The sequence below is a fragment of the Suncus etruscus genome, chromosome 14 (genome assembly GCF_024139225.1).
Source record: "Suncus etruscus isolate mSunEtr1 chromosome 14, mSunEtr1.pri.cur, whole genome shotgun sequence".
NCBI lineage: Eukaryota > Metazoa > Chordata > Mammalia > Eulipotyphla > Soricidae > Suncus > Suncus etruscus.
The window spans coordinates 64,014,116-64,035,847 of NC_064861.1; the positions used below are offsets into that span (position 1 = coordinate 64,014,116).

At 43.0% G+C, this 21,732-nt stretch overlaps 1 protein-coding gene across 1 annotated transcript in view; it reads left to right on the plus strand.

Annotated features, from left to right (window-relative positions):
- Positions 1–1,412: 1,412 nt before the first annotated feature.
- The window catches only part of NFAT5 (nuclear factor of activated T cells 5), a 107,590-nt gene continuing 87,270 nt past the window's right edge, over positions 1,413–21,732 (plus strand). Inside the window, exon 1 of the mRNA XM_049786327.1 lies at positions 1,413–1,485. Coding sequence (XP_049642284.1) covers positions 1,413–1,485 — 73 coding nt within the window. The remainder of the gene's footprint in view (positions 1,486–21,732) is intronic.

Consider the following 21,732-nt stretch of genomic DNA (forward strand, 5'->3'; position numbering starts at 1 on the left):
AGTTTTTGCAATGGAAACTTTGGGCCCAGGAACAGAAATGCAAAAAACTCAAATGACATGTGTCCTTCCTCCATCCTGGCCTGGTCTAACAGGGTTAAAACAAAATTTCCTTAAAGCTAGAAGCATGATGCTGAAGTTTGGTTTTTCTCCACCTTTTCTCCCTTTTAGAACAACCAATTGGGCTTCACAGAACCCAATTTTCAAATGATCTTCTACTTTTTTTGCTCCGAAGAAACCTGGCCTCTCTAGCATCCTCAGAAAGAGCCTTTTTTAATTTTATTATTTAATTTTATTTTTAAATCTCTAGAGGACATAGTGGGGCTGAAGGCGAAAGAGAAGGGAGAGAAGAGAGAAACTTTAATTGACCAAAGGACAAAAACAAACAAACAAAACCCAACCAACCCCCTAAATAAAAACCACCAAAAACTAGTGGTTTGGGGGAGCTGGGCCTGCCATTTCCTAATTAAGAAAGGAGTTTGACAGCCCTTTGGCCAGCTGCATTTTAGACCCCAAAAGACTGGTGACTGTCCCAGTTTCAAGCCTGCGTGCCCCTCAAGATCCTGAGGAGGTTGGGGGGGGGGTCCCCTAGGGCTACGCGTGGACACCTCAGCCCCAGGGGGGGGGGTCATCTTGCACCTCAAGTCGTTTAGCCCGGCATGGGGTCACTGAGTGCAAAAAAAAAAAAATCCCTTTCCCCCCCATCAGCGGGGCCACCTCCCAGCCAGCCAAAACAGCCAGCCAGCCAGCCTCTCGCTCAGGGCCGGCGGGGCGCTTTCCCCGGCTCGGGCCGCGGCGGCAGGAAGCGGAGCCCGTGTTGACGCTGTTCCGCGAGCGCGCCGCCCCGCCCTCCCCCTCCGGCGCCGCGGCCCGGCTCGGCTCGGCTCGGCTCGGCTCTTCCCGCGCCGGCCCGCCCCTCCCGCCGCGCCGGCCCGCCCCCCCCGCCTCCGCGCCTGCGCCGTGGCCGCCAGGGGGCGGGGCCCGGATTCCTGACAGCGGCGAGCGGCGAGCAGCGAGCAGCAGCAGCGGCGGCGGCGGCGGTGGCGGCGCCCGTCAGTTGGGGCCGAGGAGCGAGCGAGGGAGCGAGCGAGCGGCGCGACACGGACCCGGCGGCGCTGTCCCGTCCCGTCCTGCCCGGGAGCCCCCGCGGGAGTCGCCGGAGCTGCCCGCGCCACGCCGCCACCGCCGCCGCCGTGGTGTGCGTCGCCGTCGTGGTGTCCGCGCTCGGCCCGGGGCGCGTCGCGGCCCTCGAGGAGCCGGGGGCGAAGCAGGCGGCGGCGGGTGTCGCGCGCGGTCCCGGGGAGCAGCCGCAGGGCCAGCAGCAGGGGCCGGAGCCGGAGCAGGAGCAGGAGCAAGAGGAGGAGGAGGAGGAGGCGCCCTCCCGCCGCCCTCGGGCCGGGCCGGGCGGAGCTGCGATGCCCTCGGACTTCATCTCCTTGCTCAGCGCCGACCTGGACCTCGAGTCGCCCAAGTCGCTGTACTCGCGAGGTGAGGCCCGAAGAGCCGCCGCCGGGCTGGGGCCGGGGCCGGGCGGGCGGGCGGGCGTGGGGGCGGGGAGGCCGGCCCCGGGGATCGGGCGCTCTGCGTGCGTGTGTGCGGTGCGTGGGCTCGCGTTGGGGGCTTTTGGGGCGCCGAGGAAGCGCCCGATCTTCTTCTCCCCTCCCCTCCCTTCCCCCCGCCGGCCCCCCGAAGTCGCTGCGGCACCCGCACCCCGGCCGGCCTTCGCCCCACCCCGCAACGAGCGAGCCAGCGAGCGATCGAACCAGCGAGCGAACCCCTGCCTTCGCCCCGAGGAACCCCGAATCTTCCTCCTCCTCTCCCCCTCCTCTCCCCCTCCTCCTCCTCCTCCTCCTCCTCCTCCTCCTCCTCCTCCGTCGTCGCCCGCAAAGTTGCCCACCCCTAAGCCAAGACGGGGTGCGGGTTCCCCCATCTGCACCGCCACCACCACCATCCCGAGGGGAATTGTTTTTGTTTTGTTTATTCTTATTTATTTGTTTGTTTATTATTTTTGATCGGAGGTTCGGCCCCCCTGCTTCCCCCCTTCTCTCTCTCTCTCTCTCTCTCTCTCTCTCTCTCTCTCTCTCTCACACACACACACACACACACACACACACAACACACACACACACACACATTCACCCCCAGGGCCTACTCCACTCCCTCCCTCCTTCCCCGGCTTGGGACAGTTCCCCCCCCCTCTTCTGCACCCGTCCTTTTCTTCCCTCCCTCCTTCCCTCCCCGTCATCTCGGCTGGAAGGGTCCTGGATTTTTTTTTTTTCTCCTCCTCTGTTCCCTCCCTCCCTCTCCCCCCCTTTCCTCCACCTCCCATCGCCTTCTAATTACTTTCGCTCTCCTCTCTTTGGCAAAGATGGGGTGCTCTCTCCGGATTACTTTGAGTCCTTTCCTGGCCCCCTGGGGGTGGTGGGGGGATCAGCTCCGCCCCAGGCGCTCGCCTGCCCTCTGAGAATTTTTTTTTTCTCGCCTCTGCCTTTGGAGGGTTTGTTTTTGGGGCATGGAAAACGGGAGGTGGGGGTGTGCAGAGTGTAGACACATACAAACACAACACACACCCCAGAGGTGGACCTAGGGCGGAGATGCATCCACCCACCCACCCACTCCCCCCACGTACCACCTTTTCAAACTCTTCCTCCCAGGATCTTTTTTATTTTTATTTTTTATTTTTTAAAGGGCCTCCCCAGGATCGATCTGCTGAACTTGGGAGCCGGCCGATCTCTTCTGGGGTGAAATTCCTATGCTGGACACCACAAGAATGTGTTAGGACAGGTTTCCCCCGTACTCGGGCCACCGACCCAAAACGCCTTCCTTGGGCGCTGTTCAGCCCGGTGGCTCGCTCTTTTTCTTAGCTAAAAAATTTTTTTTTCTTTTTGAATTATTTTGCTTTAAACCACGGCGAGTGGGGGCGGGGGGGAGGGAGAGAGAGAGGGAGAGAGAGAGAGAGAGAGAGAGAGAGAGAGAGAGAGAGAGAGAGAGAGAGAGAGAGAGAGAGAGAGAGAGAGAGAGAGAAAGGTATCAATTAAGTTGTGAACTAGTCATTTCATCATAGAAAAATAATAGAAAAGTGTTGTGCTTTTGGTGAACCGACTCTCCTTTGCCCGAGAAATTCAGAGACCTCCCCATTGGTTTTGTCCATCCATCCATTCATCCATCCATCCACCAATCCATGCATCCAAGGATTCTAAGAGGCTGGCAGGAATGGGGGCGTGTTGGAGGGGTCAGTGGCTTCTGAACGTGTTGGAGTGACTTCAGTGAATCAGAGTTGCCGTGGTTTGGCTCTGGACGGTGCAGGACTTTATAGACTGCCTGACTCCCCGAGTTTGTACACAGAGCCCCACTTTGTGACTGTAGCCATTGTCTGCTTTGCTCCGATGACTGTAGCTGGCAGTTACCAACTTGTGTGTTTTTTTTCTTTTCGGCAGGTATTACCTGAACTAGTTTAGAAAGGTGGTTAGATTGGAGTGTCTGAAGGGAGAGACCAAATCAAGAGATGGTTCTTTGAAGGGAAAACTGGCACAGTTGGGTGCTAAAAATAGTCATGGTTATTAACACCGTCTATGCAAGTAATCGTCAGATAATTTTCCATGAAACAAATACTTTATGAGAATCGAAGTTAGACATACAAACCGAAGTCGCGAGCGCCAGTTCAACTCAGTCAAGTAATACAGAGTAGGGTCACAAGTATGGGTTTTAAGCTCTTATTTTTATCTTTGGTTTCTTTTTTTTTTTTTTTTTTCCCTTAAGTTCAGCTATTCAGCATTAAAAGTGCTTAATGCTATTTGTGTTTTTCAGATTCTCTGAAGTTACACCCATCACAGAATTTTCATAGAGCTGGACTCTTGGAAGGTCAGCAAAGTGCCATTTTAAAGCTTATTGTGTGAATATGCAAAGGCTTTCTCTGAAATGGACTTTAACTGAGAAAGTGTGAAACTTTGCAGACTCATACAATGTAGTTTTCTCCTAAAGAGCCTGATCCTTCTTTTAGAGCAGCCGAATGTTTCAGTTCATTTCGTTGCTACATTTGATGTGCTTGTTGTTACCTTTTGTAAATACTTTAAGGGGAAAAAAAAACCTTCCCAAATCATTAAAAATTATGTGTTGGGTGTTCTGCTTTAGAATTCCAAGTCTTAAATCTTGCTTTGTACAAACTTGACTGTGAAAGGCTCAAACATTAAGACCCAGAATATAAATAAAAGGGTAACACTAAACACTAATTTGAAAAGCCCAGAATTGCATATGAATACTTCAAAATGACATTTATTACAAAAATAATAATGTCATTACTGTTGCATTAGTGTTAGCATAAGGAAAGGCATAATAAAGATGAAAAAGATTTTGGAAATGTTAATAAAATGTGTAGAGTAATTTAAACAGTTGATTTTAACAGTTGACCTTTACTTGGGAAAGCCTTATTTTGTGTTTGTGTGTGTTTTAATCATTTAAGAAACAAAAGAATATTTGTCTCATATTCGAAGTTTCTAGACTTGATTTCGCATAGATTATCTTTGAATCTTGTAATTCTGGAATTAGCTAGCAAGGATATATCTATTTCCCATTTTAGAGATTGCAGCCTAAGGCAGCAGTAAATAGATCGAGGGGAGGTAGGGAAGGCACGGGAAAAGCAATTGTTAAGAATAATGCTTTTACGTTTTGGCTGGTGCTATTACAAAAAGCTGCTACTATAAAATATAAGTAATGAGTACTTGAACATTTGTAATCTACTTTTAAAAGGCCCTAAATATTTGTCTTGTCTGTAGATATTTGACTTCATATAGAAAGCACAGAGGACAAAAGTGGGTTTTTGAAATTTAGCTCAAGTTTGAATACCAGTTTAGCTACTTTTAGTTTTGTGCCCTGGACTAAGTGATTTTTACTTCCTATGCTTTATTTATTTTATTCCTATAAAATGTATATATTTTAAATTTAGTGAGCTAAAGTGTTTGAAAATGCCGACTGTGGTTGTCTGCCTTAGTATCAGCTAATATCTTAGGTATACTTTAAAGCAGGGGGTCTCAAACTCACGGGCCGTTTGTGGCCCTCTGTACAACATTTTGTGGCCCTGCCCTAGGGGAATCTTTTTTCGTTTTTTTTTTTTTTTTTTTTGTTTTAGTTGTTTGGGTCACACCCCCCCAATATTCAAGGCTTACTACAGACTTTGCACTCAAGGATTACCCGACTTTGCCTCCTGCGGCCCCCAGGTAAATTGAGTTTGAGATTCCTGCTTTAAAGCCTATAAAAGGTTTTTAGATTAATTTTTGATTACAGTTATAAAAATCTCGAGATATGTATTAGTATAAAAACCAACTACAATTTGAAGTAAGGAAGTTTTAGAACTTTTTCCTAATGAATCAGATTTCTGGTTTTAATTCATTTTTTTCAATTTGTAACATGTTGTGGAGTCATATTTATCTGTACAAACCTATCCATTTTGTGGCAACAAACCAGAGTCATAATCATAGAGGCAAGGGGGGGGGATGTGTTAATTACATTAGCAAGTATTTTTAACAAGTTATTTAAAGTAATTATTTTATACATATTTACATGCTGTGTTTAAGTATGATGGGAGGATACTCAATTATTTAAACTAGGATTCCTCTTTTCAGAGTATATATAAATGTAAAATGTAGAATTAGCAAGTATGCCATGTTCTTTTTTTATCTAGATACTGGGTATAATGAAAAACTTGAATATTTATTTTATGTTTCTGTTTGTTAGCCTTTTATTATGGGAATTTTATTTTATTTACTTATTTATTTTGGTTTGGGGACACACCCAACTGTGCTAAGGTTTACTGATCCTGGTACTTTGCTCAGGGAATCACTCCTGATGAGATTCAAGGGACCTTAAGCTATGCTGGGATTGACCCTGCTTGGCTAATTGCAAGACAAGTTCTTTAGCTGTTCTATTGTCTTTTCAATACATTAGTATGAGTATTCTGGGCTATTTTTTGGGGGGTGGGTGGGCACATCATGCAGTGCTCAAGGTCTGTGCTCAAGAATTACACCTAACCAGCTTAGGTCACTATATGGGGTTCCAAGGATAGAATCTAGGCTGAATGCATGCAAGGCAAACCTGTTGTGCTAGCTCTCCAGCCCCTATTACGGACTTTTAAAAGAATAATCAAAAGTAGAATGAAATAAATCCTCTGTATCTATATGCATTGTCAAGCTTTAGCTTTTAGTAGATCTAATCTCACTTCTTTTATTATCTCCCCAAGCAGAATGATTTTAAACAAAAATACCATATATCATATTTTATATGCAATAACTTGTGTGTTACAGTGATTTATAACTTATATTTTAAAGTATTTATTTTATTCCAGGAAATAAGTATTCTAATTTATCTGTATCTAAGTCTCTCATGTTTCTCTTTCCCACTTTTCAAGATATTATAATAGGAGGTTAGTTTCTGGTATATAGTGTACTTTGTAATCTATGTTAACATCAAAGGTCATGATGTCAGACTTAAGTTCAAATCCTTGTTTTGATGTGTATGGCTTCAGTTTAATCATTTAATCCTTTTGTGCTTTAATTTTTCCAAATTAAATGTGGGCAGCATTTTCATCATACATAGGTTATTTTACAGATAACTTTAGGCATATTATTTTTTAAAATTTTTAGGTTGTTTGGGCCATACTTGGTACAGTACTAGGGGCACTTTCTGGCTCTGTGTTGGGAGTGGGGTGGTGGGGCCCATGCCATTCTGAATATTGAAACTGGATTGGATTTATATAGACTAGTGTCTATACTAGCTATATTTTCGTTCAAATTCTGAGACATTCTTATTTCATTTAAAGTATTTAATTTAATCCATAGCAAATTTTCAAATGTTAGCTGAATTAAAAATTTAAACAACTTTGTGTAGTGGTTACTTATGCCTAGAATTTTATACACCAGAATCACTGAATTGTCACAACAACCCCTTGAGATGGTTCTTTTTCTTTCTTTTTTTTTTTTTTTTTGGTTTTTGGGCCACACCCGTTGACGCTCAGGGGTTACTCCTGGCTATGCGCTCAGAAGTTGCTCCTGGCTTGGGGGACCATATGGGACACCGGGGGATCCAACCGTGGTCCGTCCAAGGCTAGCGCAAGCAAGGCAGGCACCTTACCTCTAGCGCCACTGCCCGGCCCGAGATGGTTCTTTTTCATAACAGATGAGGAACTGTGGCATAGGGGCTCTTTTTAACTTAGAGTCATATAGCAATAAATTGTAAAGTTAAGATTCTAGTTCAAGTAGTCTCACTTAGAGTTTATGCTCTTAATTAGTATGCTGTGCTAATTTCCTATGTGAAGTAATGCTTAATATTTATATTTGTATGCTTGACACCAGCAATCTGCTAACATATAAAAACTCAATTCAGGGGCCAGAGCAGTAGTAGTAGCAGGTAGGGCGTTTGCCTTGCAAGCAACCTACGTTTAATCTCTGGCATTCCATTTGTTCCCCTAAGCCTGCCAGGAGTGATCCCTGAGCACTGCCACGTGTGGCCCCGAAATCATAAATACATAAAAATTCTTGGATCATAATGAGGAGAATTTCATTATTATACAACTTGTTAAGTTTTGTGGGGAGAGAGGCCCATATTTATTTGTGCTCAGAAATTATTCCTGGCTCTGCTTTCAGGGATTACTCCTGGAAGGCCTCAGGAGACATATGTGGTGCCAGGGATTAAACCCTGGGTCAACTATATTTAAGGCTTTACCTGCTGTTGTACTCTCTTCACCCCACAGGGTTACATATTTTTTTTTATAGAAGACACACTTACAAATTTAAGTTCTTTCTTTAGCAAAAGACTATGAAGTCTTCAACTGGGTGTTATTTAGCTTTAAAAATAGATTAAGGGGCCAGAGAGATAGTACAGGAGGGTAAGCTTTGCACATAGTCTACCTGAGTTCAATTTCCAGCAGCCCAAATGGTCCCCTGGGCACCTCTAGGAATGATATCTTAGTTTAGAGTAGGATTGGCCTAGAGTAGGAGTAACATATGAGCATTGCTGGGTGTGGCCCCAAGATAAAAACAAAAACCAACCCCCCCCCAAAAAAGAAACCAAAAAAACCAATTGCAACAAACTTCTCTTCTACCTTTTCTTTGATCAGTGGTGGGTTGTTTCTGTTATAACTTTTATTTAATATGATTTTCTAACAATGGAAAAATGATCAAGTTATTTAGCACAATTAATATACAGGTATTAAAATCATGTTTTTAAATAAAATATTATGAAGATACAGTTTTATTTAAAAAAAAAGCTCTTGAGAGAAACTGTTGAAATTGTATTAAAAATAGAATAGGAATGGGACCAGAGTGATAACACAGTGGGTAGCGCTTTTGCTTTGCATGTGGCCAACCCGGGTTCAATTCCTGGAATCCCATATGGTCCCCCAAGTCTGCCAGGAGTGATTTCCGACCGCAGAGCCAAAAATAACCCCTGAGCACCCTGGGAATGGCCCCCAAACAAACAAAAATAGTACAGAAAAAAAAATCAAGGATCAAATGTATTTTATTTTTCTACATATTTTTTTTTTTGCATTTCCCCTACCTTTTAAAAAAGAGATAGCTTATATATAATATGTATATATAAAAAATAGTGTATAGGCAGACATTCTTATTTGAAGGCTAGGGCACTTAGGGGTATCCAGAAAGAAAGTTCAGCAACACAGAAAATGATACCTTTTTTGTTTTTTGTTGTTGTTGTTGTTTTGTATTTTGGTGATGCTCAAGAGTTTATTCCTGGCTCTGCACTCGGGAATCACTCCTGGCAGGCTCAGGGGACCATATGGTATGCTGGAGATCTAATACGGGTTGGCTGTGTGCAAGTCAAAATGCCCTACCTGCTATGTTATTGCTCTAGTCCCCCTGAAAATTATACCATTTCTTATGTCCATATTTTAAAGTATTTTTGCATATATTGTTTCATATATTAAAAAGATGAAAATAGACAAATATTTCTTGAAGTATAAAGATATAGGGCTGGAGAGAGTACAAAAGAGTAAACAAATTTGCCTTGTCCCCAACCAACTCTCGTTCTGTGATCCCTGAGCACAGTGTTGAGTCATGAGTAACCCTGAGCACCTCAGGATATGGCCCCGAATCTTCAAAAGGAAAAAAAAAAGAGCAAATATAAGGGTTTAAAGCAGAAAACCAATAAAAATATAAATAATTTATAAAATATAATAATAACATAACTGGTTTAAGTTTTTTAAAAATTTTTTTTGTTTTTTTGGGTCACACCCAGCTGTGCTCAGGAGTTACTTTTTTTTTTGGTGGTTTTTGGGTCACACCCGGCAGTTATTCCTGGCTCCACGCTCAGAAATTGCTCCTGGCAGGCACGGGGGACCATATGGGACGCCGGGATTCGAACCGATGACCTCCTGCATGAAAGGCAAACGCCTTACCTCCATGCTATCTCTCCCGCCCCTCAGGAGTTACTTCTGGCTCTGCACTTAGAAATCATTCCTGCCAGGCTCGGGGGACCATATAGAATGCTGGGAATCGAATCCAGGTCCCTCCTGGGTCAGCTGTGTTGCAAGGCAAATGCCCTACTGCTGTGCTATCTCTCCAGCCTTTAAAATGCTTTTTAAAGCATGACTTAAAAGATTATAAATTAGGGCCCGGAGAGATAGCACAACGGTGTTTGCCTTGCAAGCAGCCGATCCAGGACCTAAGGTGATTGGTTCAAATCCCGGTGTCCCATATGGTCCCCCGTGCCTGCCAGGAGCGATTTCTGAGCAGACAGCCAGGAGTAACCCCTGAGCACCGCCGGGTGTGGCCCAAAAACCAAAAAAAAAAAAAAAAAAAGATTATAAATTAAAGAACTGGTTAAGGAATAAATGTGATGCAGTTCTACTGGTATGAATGAAATATTTAATGCTGAAAGATACTTTCTTTTTTTCGGGGGTGGGGGAGAACCACACCCTGTTTGCTTAGGGCTTAATCCTGGCACTGTGCTCAGCATTCCCTCTTGGCAGTGCTCAGGAGACCATAAATCTTGCTAGGAATCAACCAGGCTTGGCTGCATGCAAGGCAAATACCCTTATCTGCTCATTTACTATAGGTCTGGCCCAAAACTAGAAGATTTTAAAAGGAAAATATAAAATATTAAAACAAGGGGAAATAAACTTTTTTTTTCAGTCTTCATACAGCATCATGTATTTTGCAGTTCACAAGTAGAATCCTAAAAAGTAGTAACTTTTTTACTGATTTTATGGAATATATCTGAATTGCTCTTATACTAGATTTACTTATTTCTCTTATAGGATTTGTGTTAGTAGTTAGGCAATTAACTTTTTTATTTCTTTAAGTTTTTATGGTCCCATTTGGCTGTGTTTCTGGACTTATTCATGGCTCTGTACTCAGCTATTACTTCTGGTAGTGCTCATGGAGCCATATGTGTGGGGGTATTTAAACCAAGGACAGCCATATGCAAAGCAAATGTCTTACTTTGTACTTTGGCCCTCTCTTTTTTGTTTGTTTTGTTTTGTTTTTGGGCCATACCTGGTGGCGATCAGGGGTTACGCCTGGCTCTGCACTCAGAAATCATTTCTAGCAGGTTCCGGGAACCACATGGGATGCCAGGGATTGAACTTGGGTCAGTGCCGGGTTGGTGCAAACAAGTCAAATACCCTACCACTGTGCTATTGCTCTGGCCCCTGGCCCTGTAACTCTTAAATAATGAAATGTATACAGAGATCTTAGAATTCAAAGGATTTCTAAAAAAACTATTGAATATTTAAAATAATCTTTGTCCTTTGTTTTTTGTTTTGGTAACACTTGTAGCAGCTCATACTCCATGGTTCTGAGCCCAGGGATCACTCCTGACAGGCTCTGATATGAGTGACTGCCAGGGATCAAATTTGGGTTGATCAAATTGGTTGTACATGGCAGTGTCCTACCTGTTGTACTATCCCTTTCACTCCTAAAAATAATCTTTTGAGTTCCTTTTTTGTTTAATTGCTGTTAGTCTCTATTGCACATGTGTAGAAAAAGATATTCACGCCGGATAGATAGCACAGCGGTAGAATCTTTGCCTTGCACACAGTCAGTCCAGGACAGATGCTGTTTCGATTCCTGGTTTCCCATATGATCCCCTGAGCCTACCAGGAGCCATCTCTTTTCTTTGTTTTTTCCTTCCAGCCACACCCGTTTGATGCTCACAGGTTACTCCTGGCTAAGTGCTCAGAAATTGCCCCTGGCTTGGGGGGACCATATGGGACGCGGGGGGATTGAACCGCGGTCCAGATCCTTGGCTAGCACTTGCAAGGCAGACACCTTACCTCTAGTGCCACTTCGCCGGCCCCAACCATCTCTTTTTGTTGTTGTTGTTTTGTTTTTGTTTTTGTTTTTGGGCCATACCCGGTGATGCTGAGAGGTTACTCCTAGCTATGCACTCAGAAATCTCTCCTGGCTTGGGGGACCAGATGGGACGCCGGGGGTCGACCCACTGTCCCTAGGTTAGCACGTGCAAGGCAAACACCCTACTTCTTGCATCACCGCTTCAGACCCCAGGAGCGATTTCTGAGCACAGAGCCAGGAGTAACTCCTCAGCACTGCCAAGTGTGACTCTTCCCCCCCATAAAGATAATCATATACAGTACAAAAATTATATCTAGCTCATTCCAACTGTTTTAGAACCTATTTTTCCTAGCATTTGTTTTTATCTTTTCCTAAACAGTTTTTTTTTGTTTGTTTGTTTTGGTTTTTGGGCCACACCCGGTAACGCTCAGGGGCTACTCCTGGCTATGTGCTCAGAAGTTGCTCCTGGCTTGGGGGACCATATGGGACACCGGGGGATCGAACCGCGGTCCGTCCAATGCTAGCGCAGGCAAGGCAGGCACCTTACCTTTAGCGCCACCACCCGGCCCTCCTAAACAGTTTTATTTATATTTGTAATTGAAATTTTATTGTTTATTTAACAAGAGGATAATAATTTATGTTTATTTGATTTTTATATTGTTATTCAATCTTTTTTCCAAAATTCCCTATAAACTTTAAAGTGATAGGTAATATAGGAAAGTATATCTATATTGCATATAAAAATAACTTTTTACAAGAAAAAGCTTACTTCAAATTGTGTTTTCTGTTAAGAATAACAATTTGAAAAAAAAACAGTGAAAAATTAATTTAAAATATCAGCTGGGCTTAATTATGTAGTGTTATGGAATGGTACTATTAATTAGAAATCAAAAAGATTGTCTTCAGGCTTTGGGATGTTGTTGCTCAGTGACATTGTTTTTTCTTTGCTTGTGTGAGGTCCTGAGTTCAGTTCTGGCACCATACAGGCCTGTTAACACTGCAATGCCCATTAATACTGCAGTGGGTGACTCTTAAACTCTTAACAGGGAGTAGACTGCTGGAAATGGCCCCAACAAACAAAAAATAAGACAGTCTTCATTAGAGATGTTGGTTATTATAGTTGCTTTCACTAATATTTAATTTCAAGTTACATAATAATTTAAATTTTTATTTGATGTTGTCTTATTAAAAACCAAAGATAGGGGCCAGAGCAATAGCGCAGCGTTAGGGCATTTACCTTGCATGCAGCTGACCCAGGATGGACCTGGGTTCGATCCCTGGCATCCCATATGGTCCCCCAAGCCAGGAGTGATTTGTGAGCGTATAGCCAGGAGTAACCCCTGAGCGTCACCAGGGGTAGCCCAAAAACAAAAACAAAAAATAAAAAAATCAAGGATAACAGTATTGTAAATCATGATGCCTAAAATAAGTTAAATATCCAAGCTTAAAAAAATGAGTAAGATACAATACACTAATTTATGAACAATACTTGAATTAAAAAAAATATATTTTTTCTTTTCTTTTCTTTTTTTTTAGTTTTTGGGCCACACCCAGCGGTGCTCAGGGGTTACTCCTGGCTTTCTGCTCAGAAATAGCTCCTGGCAGGCATGGGGGACCATATGGGACGCCGGGGATTCAAACCAACCACCTTAGGTCCTGGATTGGCTGCTTGCAAGGCAAACGCCTCTGTGCTATCTCTTCGGTCCCGATATTTTCTTTTTTCTTTGGTTTTTGGGCCACACCCGGCTTTGCTCAGGGGTTACTCCTGGCTGTCTGCTCAGAAATAGCTCCTGGCAGGCACGGGGGACCTTATGGGACACCGGGATTCAAACCACCCACCTTTGGTCCTGGATCGGCTGCTTGCAAGGCAAACGCCGCTGTGCTATCTCTCCGGGCCCGATATTTTCTTTTTTTTTTTGGTTTTTGGGCCACACCCGGTGGTGCTCAGGGGTTACTCCTGGCTGTCTGCTCAGAAATAGCTCCTGGCAGGCACGGGGGGACCATATGGGACACCGGGATTCGAACCAACCACCTTTGGTCTTGGATCGGCTGCTTGCGAGGCAAATGCCGCTGTGCTATCTCTCCGGGCCCGATATTTTTTTAATAGGTATTTTGTTTATAGATTCAGCTTCCAAATATATGTAATATGAGATTTTTCATTAGTACGTTTTTATTCTTGATAACTTATAAATACTATGCTTTTGCTTTCACTTTTAGTAGTATTTACTTGACATATAAGTGATACTGATAACTGCTGCCAGCCATGAATATTTCCATTTAGAAATACTATGGCTAGTTCTTTTTTTTGGGGGGGAGGGGTCACACCTGGTCTCCTGGCTCTACGCTCAGAAATCACTCCTGGCAGGCTCTGGGGACCATATGGGATGCCAGGATTCCAACCACTGTCTTTCTGCATGCAAGGCAAATGCCCTATCTCCATGCTATCTCTCCAGTCTTTAGTTCTTTAGTGAATTTAATACTTGTGAGTCCAGGGATCAGACCTGGACCTTTGGCAGTCCATCGGTCTTATACATAGTGAGCTAAGTTGTTGAACTCTTTTATAAATTTTATTTTAATTTTAAAAATATTTAAAGCAGGGGCCAGCGAGGTGGCGCTAGAGGTAAGGCGTCTGCCTTGCAAGCGCTAGCCAAGGATCAGGACCATGGTTTGACACCCCCCACCCCTGTCCCATATGGTCCCCCCCCAAGCCAGGGGCAATTTCTGAGCGCTTAGCCAGGAATAACCCCTGAGCATCAAATGGGTGTGGCTGAAAAAACCAAAAAAAAATATTTAAAGCAATTTTTTGTAAAACGCATGAAAGGAAAAAATATTGATAGTTAAAAGAAGAATACATCTCATGATATTGTAAAAGGCCAAATGAAAACTAGATAGTACCAACATGATATTAATAATTGAAACATTTTATTTGGATTTTTGAGCCAGACTTATTGGTGTTAAAGGATTTCTGGCATTGCTTAGAACCTTCTGCAACCCATTGATCTACCTCTTTTAGGGGAGCACACCTGATGACACTCAGGGGTTATTCCTGGCTATGTATACGCTTAGAAATTGCTCCTGACTTGGGGGATCATATTGAACAGCAGGGAATAGAGCCGCTGTCTGTCATGGGCTAGCGCTTGTGCCACCGCTCTAGCCCCGATCTACCTCTTTAGTTCAGTAGTTAAAGAATATTTTTAGCAAGTAACGTATACTTGTATTTTACATATTTTTAAATATTCAATCTCAACAATTTTATGAGGTACTATATATTTTATATATGAGCAAACTCTGATATGGGTGAATCTGATAATTTTCCCAAGAAAATTAGGACAGTTTTATCCCAGGGTTTTCGATTAATGTGTTTTAAAAGTACAAACATTTAATAATCTGCTTTTTGGGTTTTTTTAAATTTTTTTGGAGTGTCACACCTGGCTGCGCTCAGGAGTTACTCCTGGCTTTGCACTCAGAAGTTGATCCTAGCAGGCTCGATGGACTATATGGGATGCTGGGATTTGAACCGAGGTCTGTCCTGTGTTGGCCACATGCAAGGCAAACACCTTACCACTGTGTTGTCGCTCCAGCCCCTAATAATCAGCTTTTTATATTTTGTTTATACATTTTTATTTGTTTGTTTTGTTTTTGGGTCACACCCGGCAGCGCTCAGGGGTTACTCTTGGCTCTGTGTTCAGAAGTCGCTCCTGGTAGGCCCCGGGGACTGTTTGAATTAGCTTCGTGTAGGCAAACACCCTACCGATCTCTCTGGGCCCAGCCTTTTACATTTTAGGCCCCAATAATGTGTACAACTGATTAGGAGACATAATAAGCTTACTTTATGTAGGATTCTTTAGTTTATTTCATTCAGTGAGAAGGATTTTATACTCAAAAGGAGAAAATCTTACCTGACTTTGGATGTCATTAAAGATACCTTAAGATTTAGCTGAAGCTACCTACCTCTGTCTTCTCGAATAATGATATGCAGAAATGAAAAGTAGGGAAAGGCCATTTCAAAGAAGAATTGCTCTAGGAGTGAGGGATTCCATGGAATTATCGATTTCCTTGACACTAGTTTTATGGAAACTCAGAAACCGTTGTGCCCTATTTTTGCTGATATATTTCAGAGCCAGATTAAAATTGAGAGAAGCAATAAAGAAAAAAATTTCCTGAAATTTCTGTTACATAAATGACAATGATTTCAATTCTGAATTAGTCCCCATAAATGTGAAAAATAATGTACATTTTCTTTTTCTTTAGAGAACATTATCTTCAGTAGAGATTGTTGTTATTGCTTAATAATAGTTACAAGAGTGATCAATGGAAATAATGAGGAATTTGAAAACTACGAAGTGCTGTTTGAATAGCGATAATGCTATTAACTTCAAATTCCCACCCCCTTGCCTTAAACCCTTGATTTAAATCCCCTAGTACTGTGTATTCCTTATGTGTATTACTGCTTGCATCCCTTCTCTCCCCACAGCCCTTTGTTTTCGGGGTCACACCCGGCAGTGCTTAGGGGTTACTCTTGGCTTTACAGTCAGAAATTGCTTCTGGCAGGCTCAGGGAACCATATGGGATGTCAGGATTAGAACCATCGTCCTTCTGTATACAAGGCAAATGCCTTACCTCCATGCTTGCTTATGTTTTTTTTTTTTTTTACCTCCCTACCCTTGTTTATGTTTTTCCCCTCCCCTTGTTTATAGGGTGCTTATGGAAGCATGCTCGTGTGTTAGTTCTGTGCGTGTGCGTGTGTGTGTGTGTGTGTGAGTGTGTGTGTGTGTGTGTTAGTTCTGTGCCCAGGAATCATTTCTGACAGATTTGAGGAAACACCATATAGGGTACCAGGGATCAAATCGGGGTGGGCTGCATGGAAGGCAAGTGCTCTGCCCTCTGTACTATTCTTCTGGTTCCTGGTAGTTCCTCTATACCAGGTATAGAGGTTTACTGTGGGATATTTGTTGTTGTAGTTTGTTTGTTTGTTTGATTATGCCCAGCAATTCTCAGGGTTTACTCCTGGCTCTGCACTGAAATCACTCCTGGCAGTCTTGGAGGACCGTATGGGATGCTGGGGATCCAACTTCGGTTGCCATGTGCAAGGCAAAGCACTCTACCCGCTGTGGTATCACTCAGGCCCCGGGTTTTTTATAAATTTATGCTTTTGTGTATTCATCACAGTCATAAGACATTTTAATCACTCCGCTTTTGTAGTCAGTTCTTCCCACTCCATTTTCTTGGAACTGAACTTTTTTTACTTACTGTAGATTAAGATTTGCCTTCTCAGGGGCCAGAGAGATAGCATGTAGGTAAGGCCGTTCATGCAGAAGGTCGGTGGTTGAAATCCTGGCATCCCATATGGTCCCCTGAGCCTGCTAGGTGTGATTTCTGAGCATAGAGCCAAGAGTAACCCCTGAGCGCTGCCGCCGGGTGTGACTCAAAAAAAAAAAGAGAGAGAGAGAGAGAGAGAGAGAGAGAGAGAGAGAGAGAGAGAGAGAGAGAGAGAGAGAGAGAGATTTGCCTTCTCACTGGAATTTTATGTAAATAGATTTTTACAATGTGTACTTTTCTCTGTTAATCACTAAAACCTAAAAGGGAAAGCATTTATAAAATATATTAAATCATGGGCCCGGAGAGATAGCACAGCGGCGTTTTCCTTGCAGACAGCCAGGAGTAACCCCTGAGCACCATACCCAACATGTTCAATGGACTATCATTCCTGGTGTGCTCAGGGGATTATAATGAAGTTCCAGGAATTCAAAAGTGGAGTTGGCAGGATGTGAGGCAAGGACCTTACTCTTTTTACTATCTTTCCTACTTGGCTTTTGCCACTTGAATTAATTCTTCGGCCCTGAAAATAGAAAACCTTTAAAAAAAGCTTAAGAAGGGGCCGGAGAGATAGCATGAAGATAAGGCATTTGCCTTTTATGCAGAAGGTCGGTGGTTTGAATCCTGGCATCCCATATGTCCCCTGAGCCTACCAGGAGCAATTTCTGAGTGTAGAGCCAGGAGTAACCCCTGAGTGCTGCTGGGTGTGATCCAAAAAAGCAAAATCCCGGTGTCCCATATGGTCCCCCAGTGCCTGCCAGGAGTAACCCCTGAGCACCTGCCGGGTGAGACCCAAAAACCAAAACCAAAACCAAAAACAAAAAAAAAATTTAAAGTGCTGTACAGCTTGGACTATCCAAGAATAGGAATTTTTTTGTTTGTTTTTGTTTTGGGGTCACACTCAGCAGTGCTCAGGGGTTACTCCTGGCTTTATGCTCAGAAATTGCTCCTGGCAGGCTCAGGGAACCATATGGAATGCCGGGGGATCGAACCTGGACTGGCTGGGTACAGAGCAAATGCCCTACCCACTGTGCTATTGCTCTGCCCTCCAACAAATGCACATTTCTTTTTGTTTTGTTTTGTTTTGTTTTGGGGCCACACCTGGCACTGCTCAGGTACTCCTGGCTCTACGTTCAGAAAAAGCTCCTGGCAGCCACGGGGGACCATATGGGGTGCTGGGATTTGAACCAACGTCAGTCCTGGGTTGGCGGCAAATACCCTATGGCTGTGCTATCTCTCCAGCCTCAGATAGAATTTTTTTTTTTTTTGGGCCACACCCGTTTGACGCTCAGGGGTTACTCCTGGCTATGTGCTCAGAAATCGCCCCTGGCTTGGGGGGACCATATGGGATGCTGGGGGATCGAACCGTGGTCCATCCTACGCTAGCGCTTGCAAGGTAGACAACTTACCTCTAGCGCCACCTTCCCGGCCCCAGAATTTTTTTTTTTTTTGGGTTTTCGGGCCACACCTGTTTGATGCTCAGGGGTTACTCCTGGCTAAGTGCTCAGAAATTGCCCCTGGCTTGTGGGGACCATATTGGACACCAGGGGATCAAACAGCGATCCTTTGCAGACACCTTACCTCTAACGCCACCTCGCCGGCCCCAGATAGAAATTTTTGTTTTTGTTTTTGTTTTTTTTTGTTTTTTGGGCTACACCCGGCAGCGCTCAGGGGTTACTCCTGGCTCTGGGCTCAGAAATCGACCCTGGCAGGCACGGGGACCATATGGGGCGCTGGGATTCGAACCGATGACCTCCTGCATGAAAGGCAAATGCCTTACCTCCATGCTATCTCTCCGGCCCCAGATAGAAATTTCTTAATAAGTATTTTTTTCTTTTCAGGAATTAGATGTAGAACATGGTCATGTGTTTGTTGCTTATAGTTTATTACAAGAGATTATATGTGTTGGACTGGAGTGATAGTATGGTGGATAGGGCACTTGCCTTGCATGGAATGACCTGGGTTTAATTCCTGGTACCACATAAACTCCCCTAGCCCAGCCAGGAGTAATCCATGAGTCCTGAACTAGGAATAAGCCCTTGAGTACCTCTGGTTATGGCCCCAAAACATCAACCTCCACTACAGAAATAAAAAAACAACAGGGTGTGAGAAGAGAGAAAGATGTAAGTAAACACTGATAAAAGTTCACTTCCTAGCAAATCATGTTTCTTCAAGCTTTGCTGGGAAGATCCCCAACAAATATCCCCAAACATTGCTTGGACCCTTTAATGCTCAAAGTACATAAATAAAAATAAACTGGGTAATGAAGTAGTTGAAGAATAAATTATCATTAGTTAAATAAATTGCCACTAAATAAACACTAACATATATGGGCCTTTTTCTTCACATGGGCTTAATTCTTTTCTCATTCATCTCTCTCTCTGTCTCTCTCTCTTTCTCTCTGTCTCTCCCTCTGTCTCTCTCTCTCTTTCTCTCTCTCTGTCTCTCTCTTGTTTCTCTCAGTCTCTCTCTGTCTGTCTCTGTCTCTCTCTCTGTCTCTCTCTTGTTTTTGGGCCACACCCATTGACACTCAGAGGTTACTCCTGACTATGTGCTCAGAAATCTCTCCTGGCTTGAGGGACCATGTGGGACCCTGGAGGATTGAACCATGGTCAGTCCTAGGTCAGCTGCATGCAAGGCAAACATCGTATTGCTGCACCACCGCTCCGGCCCCTATACATCTGTTTTAATGCCCCACTATACTTGATTACTGTAGTTTTGAAGTTTTGGCATTGGCATAGTGTCTTTCAATTTTAGTCGTCTTTTACAAGATTAGGCCATTTGGATTTCTTTAACATCTATATGGATTTTTTATTTTCTCAATTTATACCAAAAATGAGCTGATTTTAATAGGGATTATATTAAATGTATAAGTGAGTTTGAGGAGTATATCATCTTAGTATTAAATTTTCCATCTATAAGTCTGGGATTCTTTTATTTAGATCTTCTTTAATTTCTTTTTTTTTTTTTTTTTTTTTGTTGTTTTTGGGTCACACCCGGCAGCGCTCAGGGGTTACTCCTGGCTCCATGCTCAGAAATTGCTCCTGGCAGGCACGGGGGACCATATGGGGCGCCAGGATTCGAACCGATGACCTTCTGCATGAAAGGCAAACGCCTTACCTCCATGCTATCTCTCCGGCCCCGAGATCTTCTTTAATTTCTTTCAATGATGTTTCATAGTATTTTGTTTTGGCTTGATTTGGTTTTATCCTGATATACTTGAGTAACTCATGCCTCTGAACTTGACTTACTTTTGGTGATGTTTGGAGGACCATATGGGATGAGGGTATTAAACCTGAGTCAGCCACATGCAAGACAAACACTTTTTTTTTTTTTTTGGTTTTTGGGTCACACCCGGTGTTGCTCAAGGGTTACTCCTGGCTGTCTGCTCAGAAATAGCTCCTGGCAGGCACGGGGGACCATATGGTACACCGGGATTCCAACCAACTACCTTTGGTCCTGGATCGGCTGCTTGCAAGGCAAACGCCGCTGTGCTATCTCTCCGGGCCCAAGACAAACACTCTTAACTGCTGTACTATTGCTCTGGTCTCTGTTTTGTAATGTTTAGAGAAGTGTTAAACCTCTTTTAAAATTTTTATTTTAACATATATTCTTTTTTTTAGGGGCTGGAGTGATAGTACAATGAGTAGGACATTTGCCTTGCATGTGACCAAATCAGGTTTGATCCCTAGCATCCCATATGGTTTCCTGAGCCCACCAGAAATAATTCTTGAAAGCAGAATCAGGAGTAATCCTGGAGCATTATAGGTGTGGTCCAAAAAACCAAACCAAAACAATTTCATTTTTAGTTATAGTTTAAAAGTGTTAGTAATATAACAGTTGAGAAAAAGTGTCTTAAAACTTTGTGATTTATAGGGCCAGAGTGGTGGTGCAAGTGATAAGATGTCTGTCTTGTCCGAGCTAGCCTAAAACAGATCACAGTTCCATCCCCTCACGTCCTATATGGTCTCAAAAGCCAGGGGTGATTTCTGAGCACATAGCCAGGAGTAACCCCTGAGTGTCACCAGGTGTGGCCCCAAAACATAAACAAAACAAAAAAAAAAAAGGATAAAAAAAAAGAACATCTAAAGTTTAGTTTTATTTACAAAGTATGCTGATTGTAATTTTATCAGAGCAATTAATAAACTGCATTCTCATAGTGCCTGACTCAAACATTTTATATCTGAAAGGTGCTTGATATTAATGAGTGAATGAGCGAATAAATGCATACCCCTTTCAGAAAGTTATAGTTATATACAACCATGTATATAAAAAGCTTCAATTTTAAACAAATGCATTATAAATATTATAGATGGAGGTCCAAGCTTTTAAAGAATTTGAGCAGTTCACTCTGTGAACACAAAAACTTAAATAAGATAAAAATACTCAAGAATGTTCTTTTAAAATTTGAAAATAACAGCTTTAGTGCAAAATTTATCATTGTAATACAATGTGTAAAAGTTCTCTGTTCTCATATTGAAGAAAAATCAATCATTGAAGAATTGCAGAAAATAATGGAAGGAAAGTCTATAATTGGTTACTTAAATTAATATGTAACAGCACCATCATAATTGTGGAAGCTAGAGTTGTCAACTTAGTTTTGTGATATAGATGATGTCTGTTACCTTTTTTCAGAAAATAAGGGAGGTTTATTTTGGGAGAAGTTAAGTCTGTGCTTCATAGAGTGGAATAACCAGCTAGTGTAAGGTGATTGTAGAGTGGAAATCGACCTTATTAATAATACCAACTCTGCATATTAGCTTTCTCAATTCTTTAGCTTGGGACTTTCTCTGGGATTTCAGATACCGTATTTTCCGGCGTATAAGACGACTTTCGAAACAAAAAAATGTCAACCGAAAATCGGATGTTGTCTTATACGCTGAGTATATCCCGAAAAATGTTTCAATATGCCACTAAACGAAAATTGTCTGAATATTGCCACAAAACGAATTTTCCAACTCGATCCTGCACCAATCACTGCAAGGCTGCTCGGACCGCCTCTCTAACTCAGCCAATCCAAGCAGGCTTTATTTGCATGCAAATTTGACAGTGTTTTGGACCCGAATCTACACTGTAAAAAGCCTGCTCAGATTGGCCAGAGTCAGAGAGGAAGTCTGTT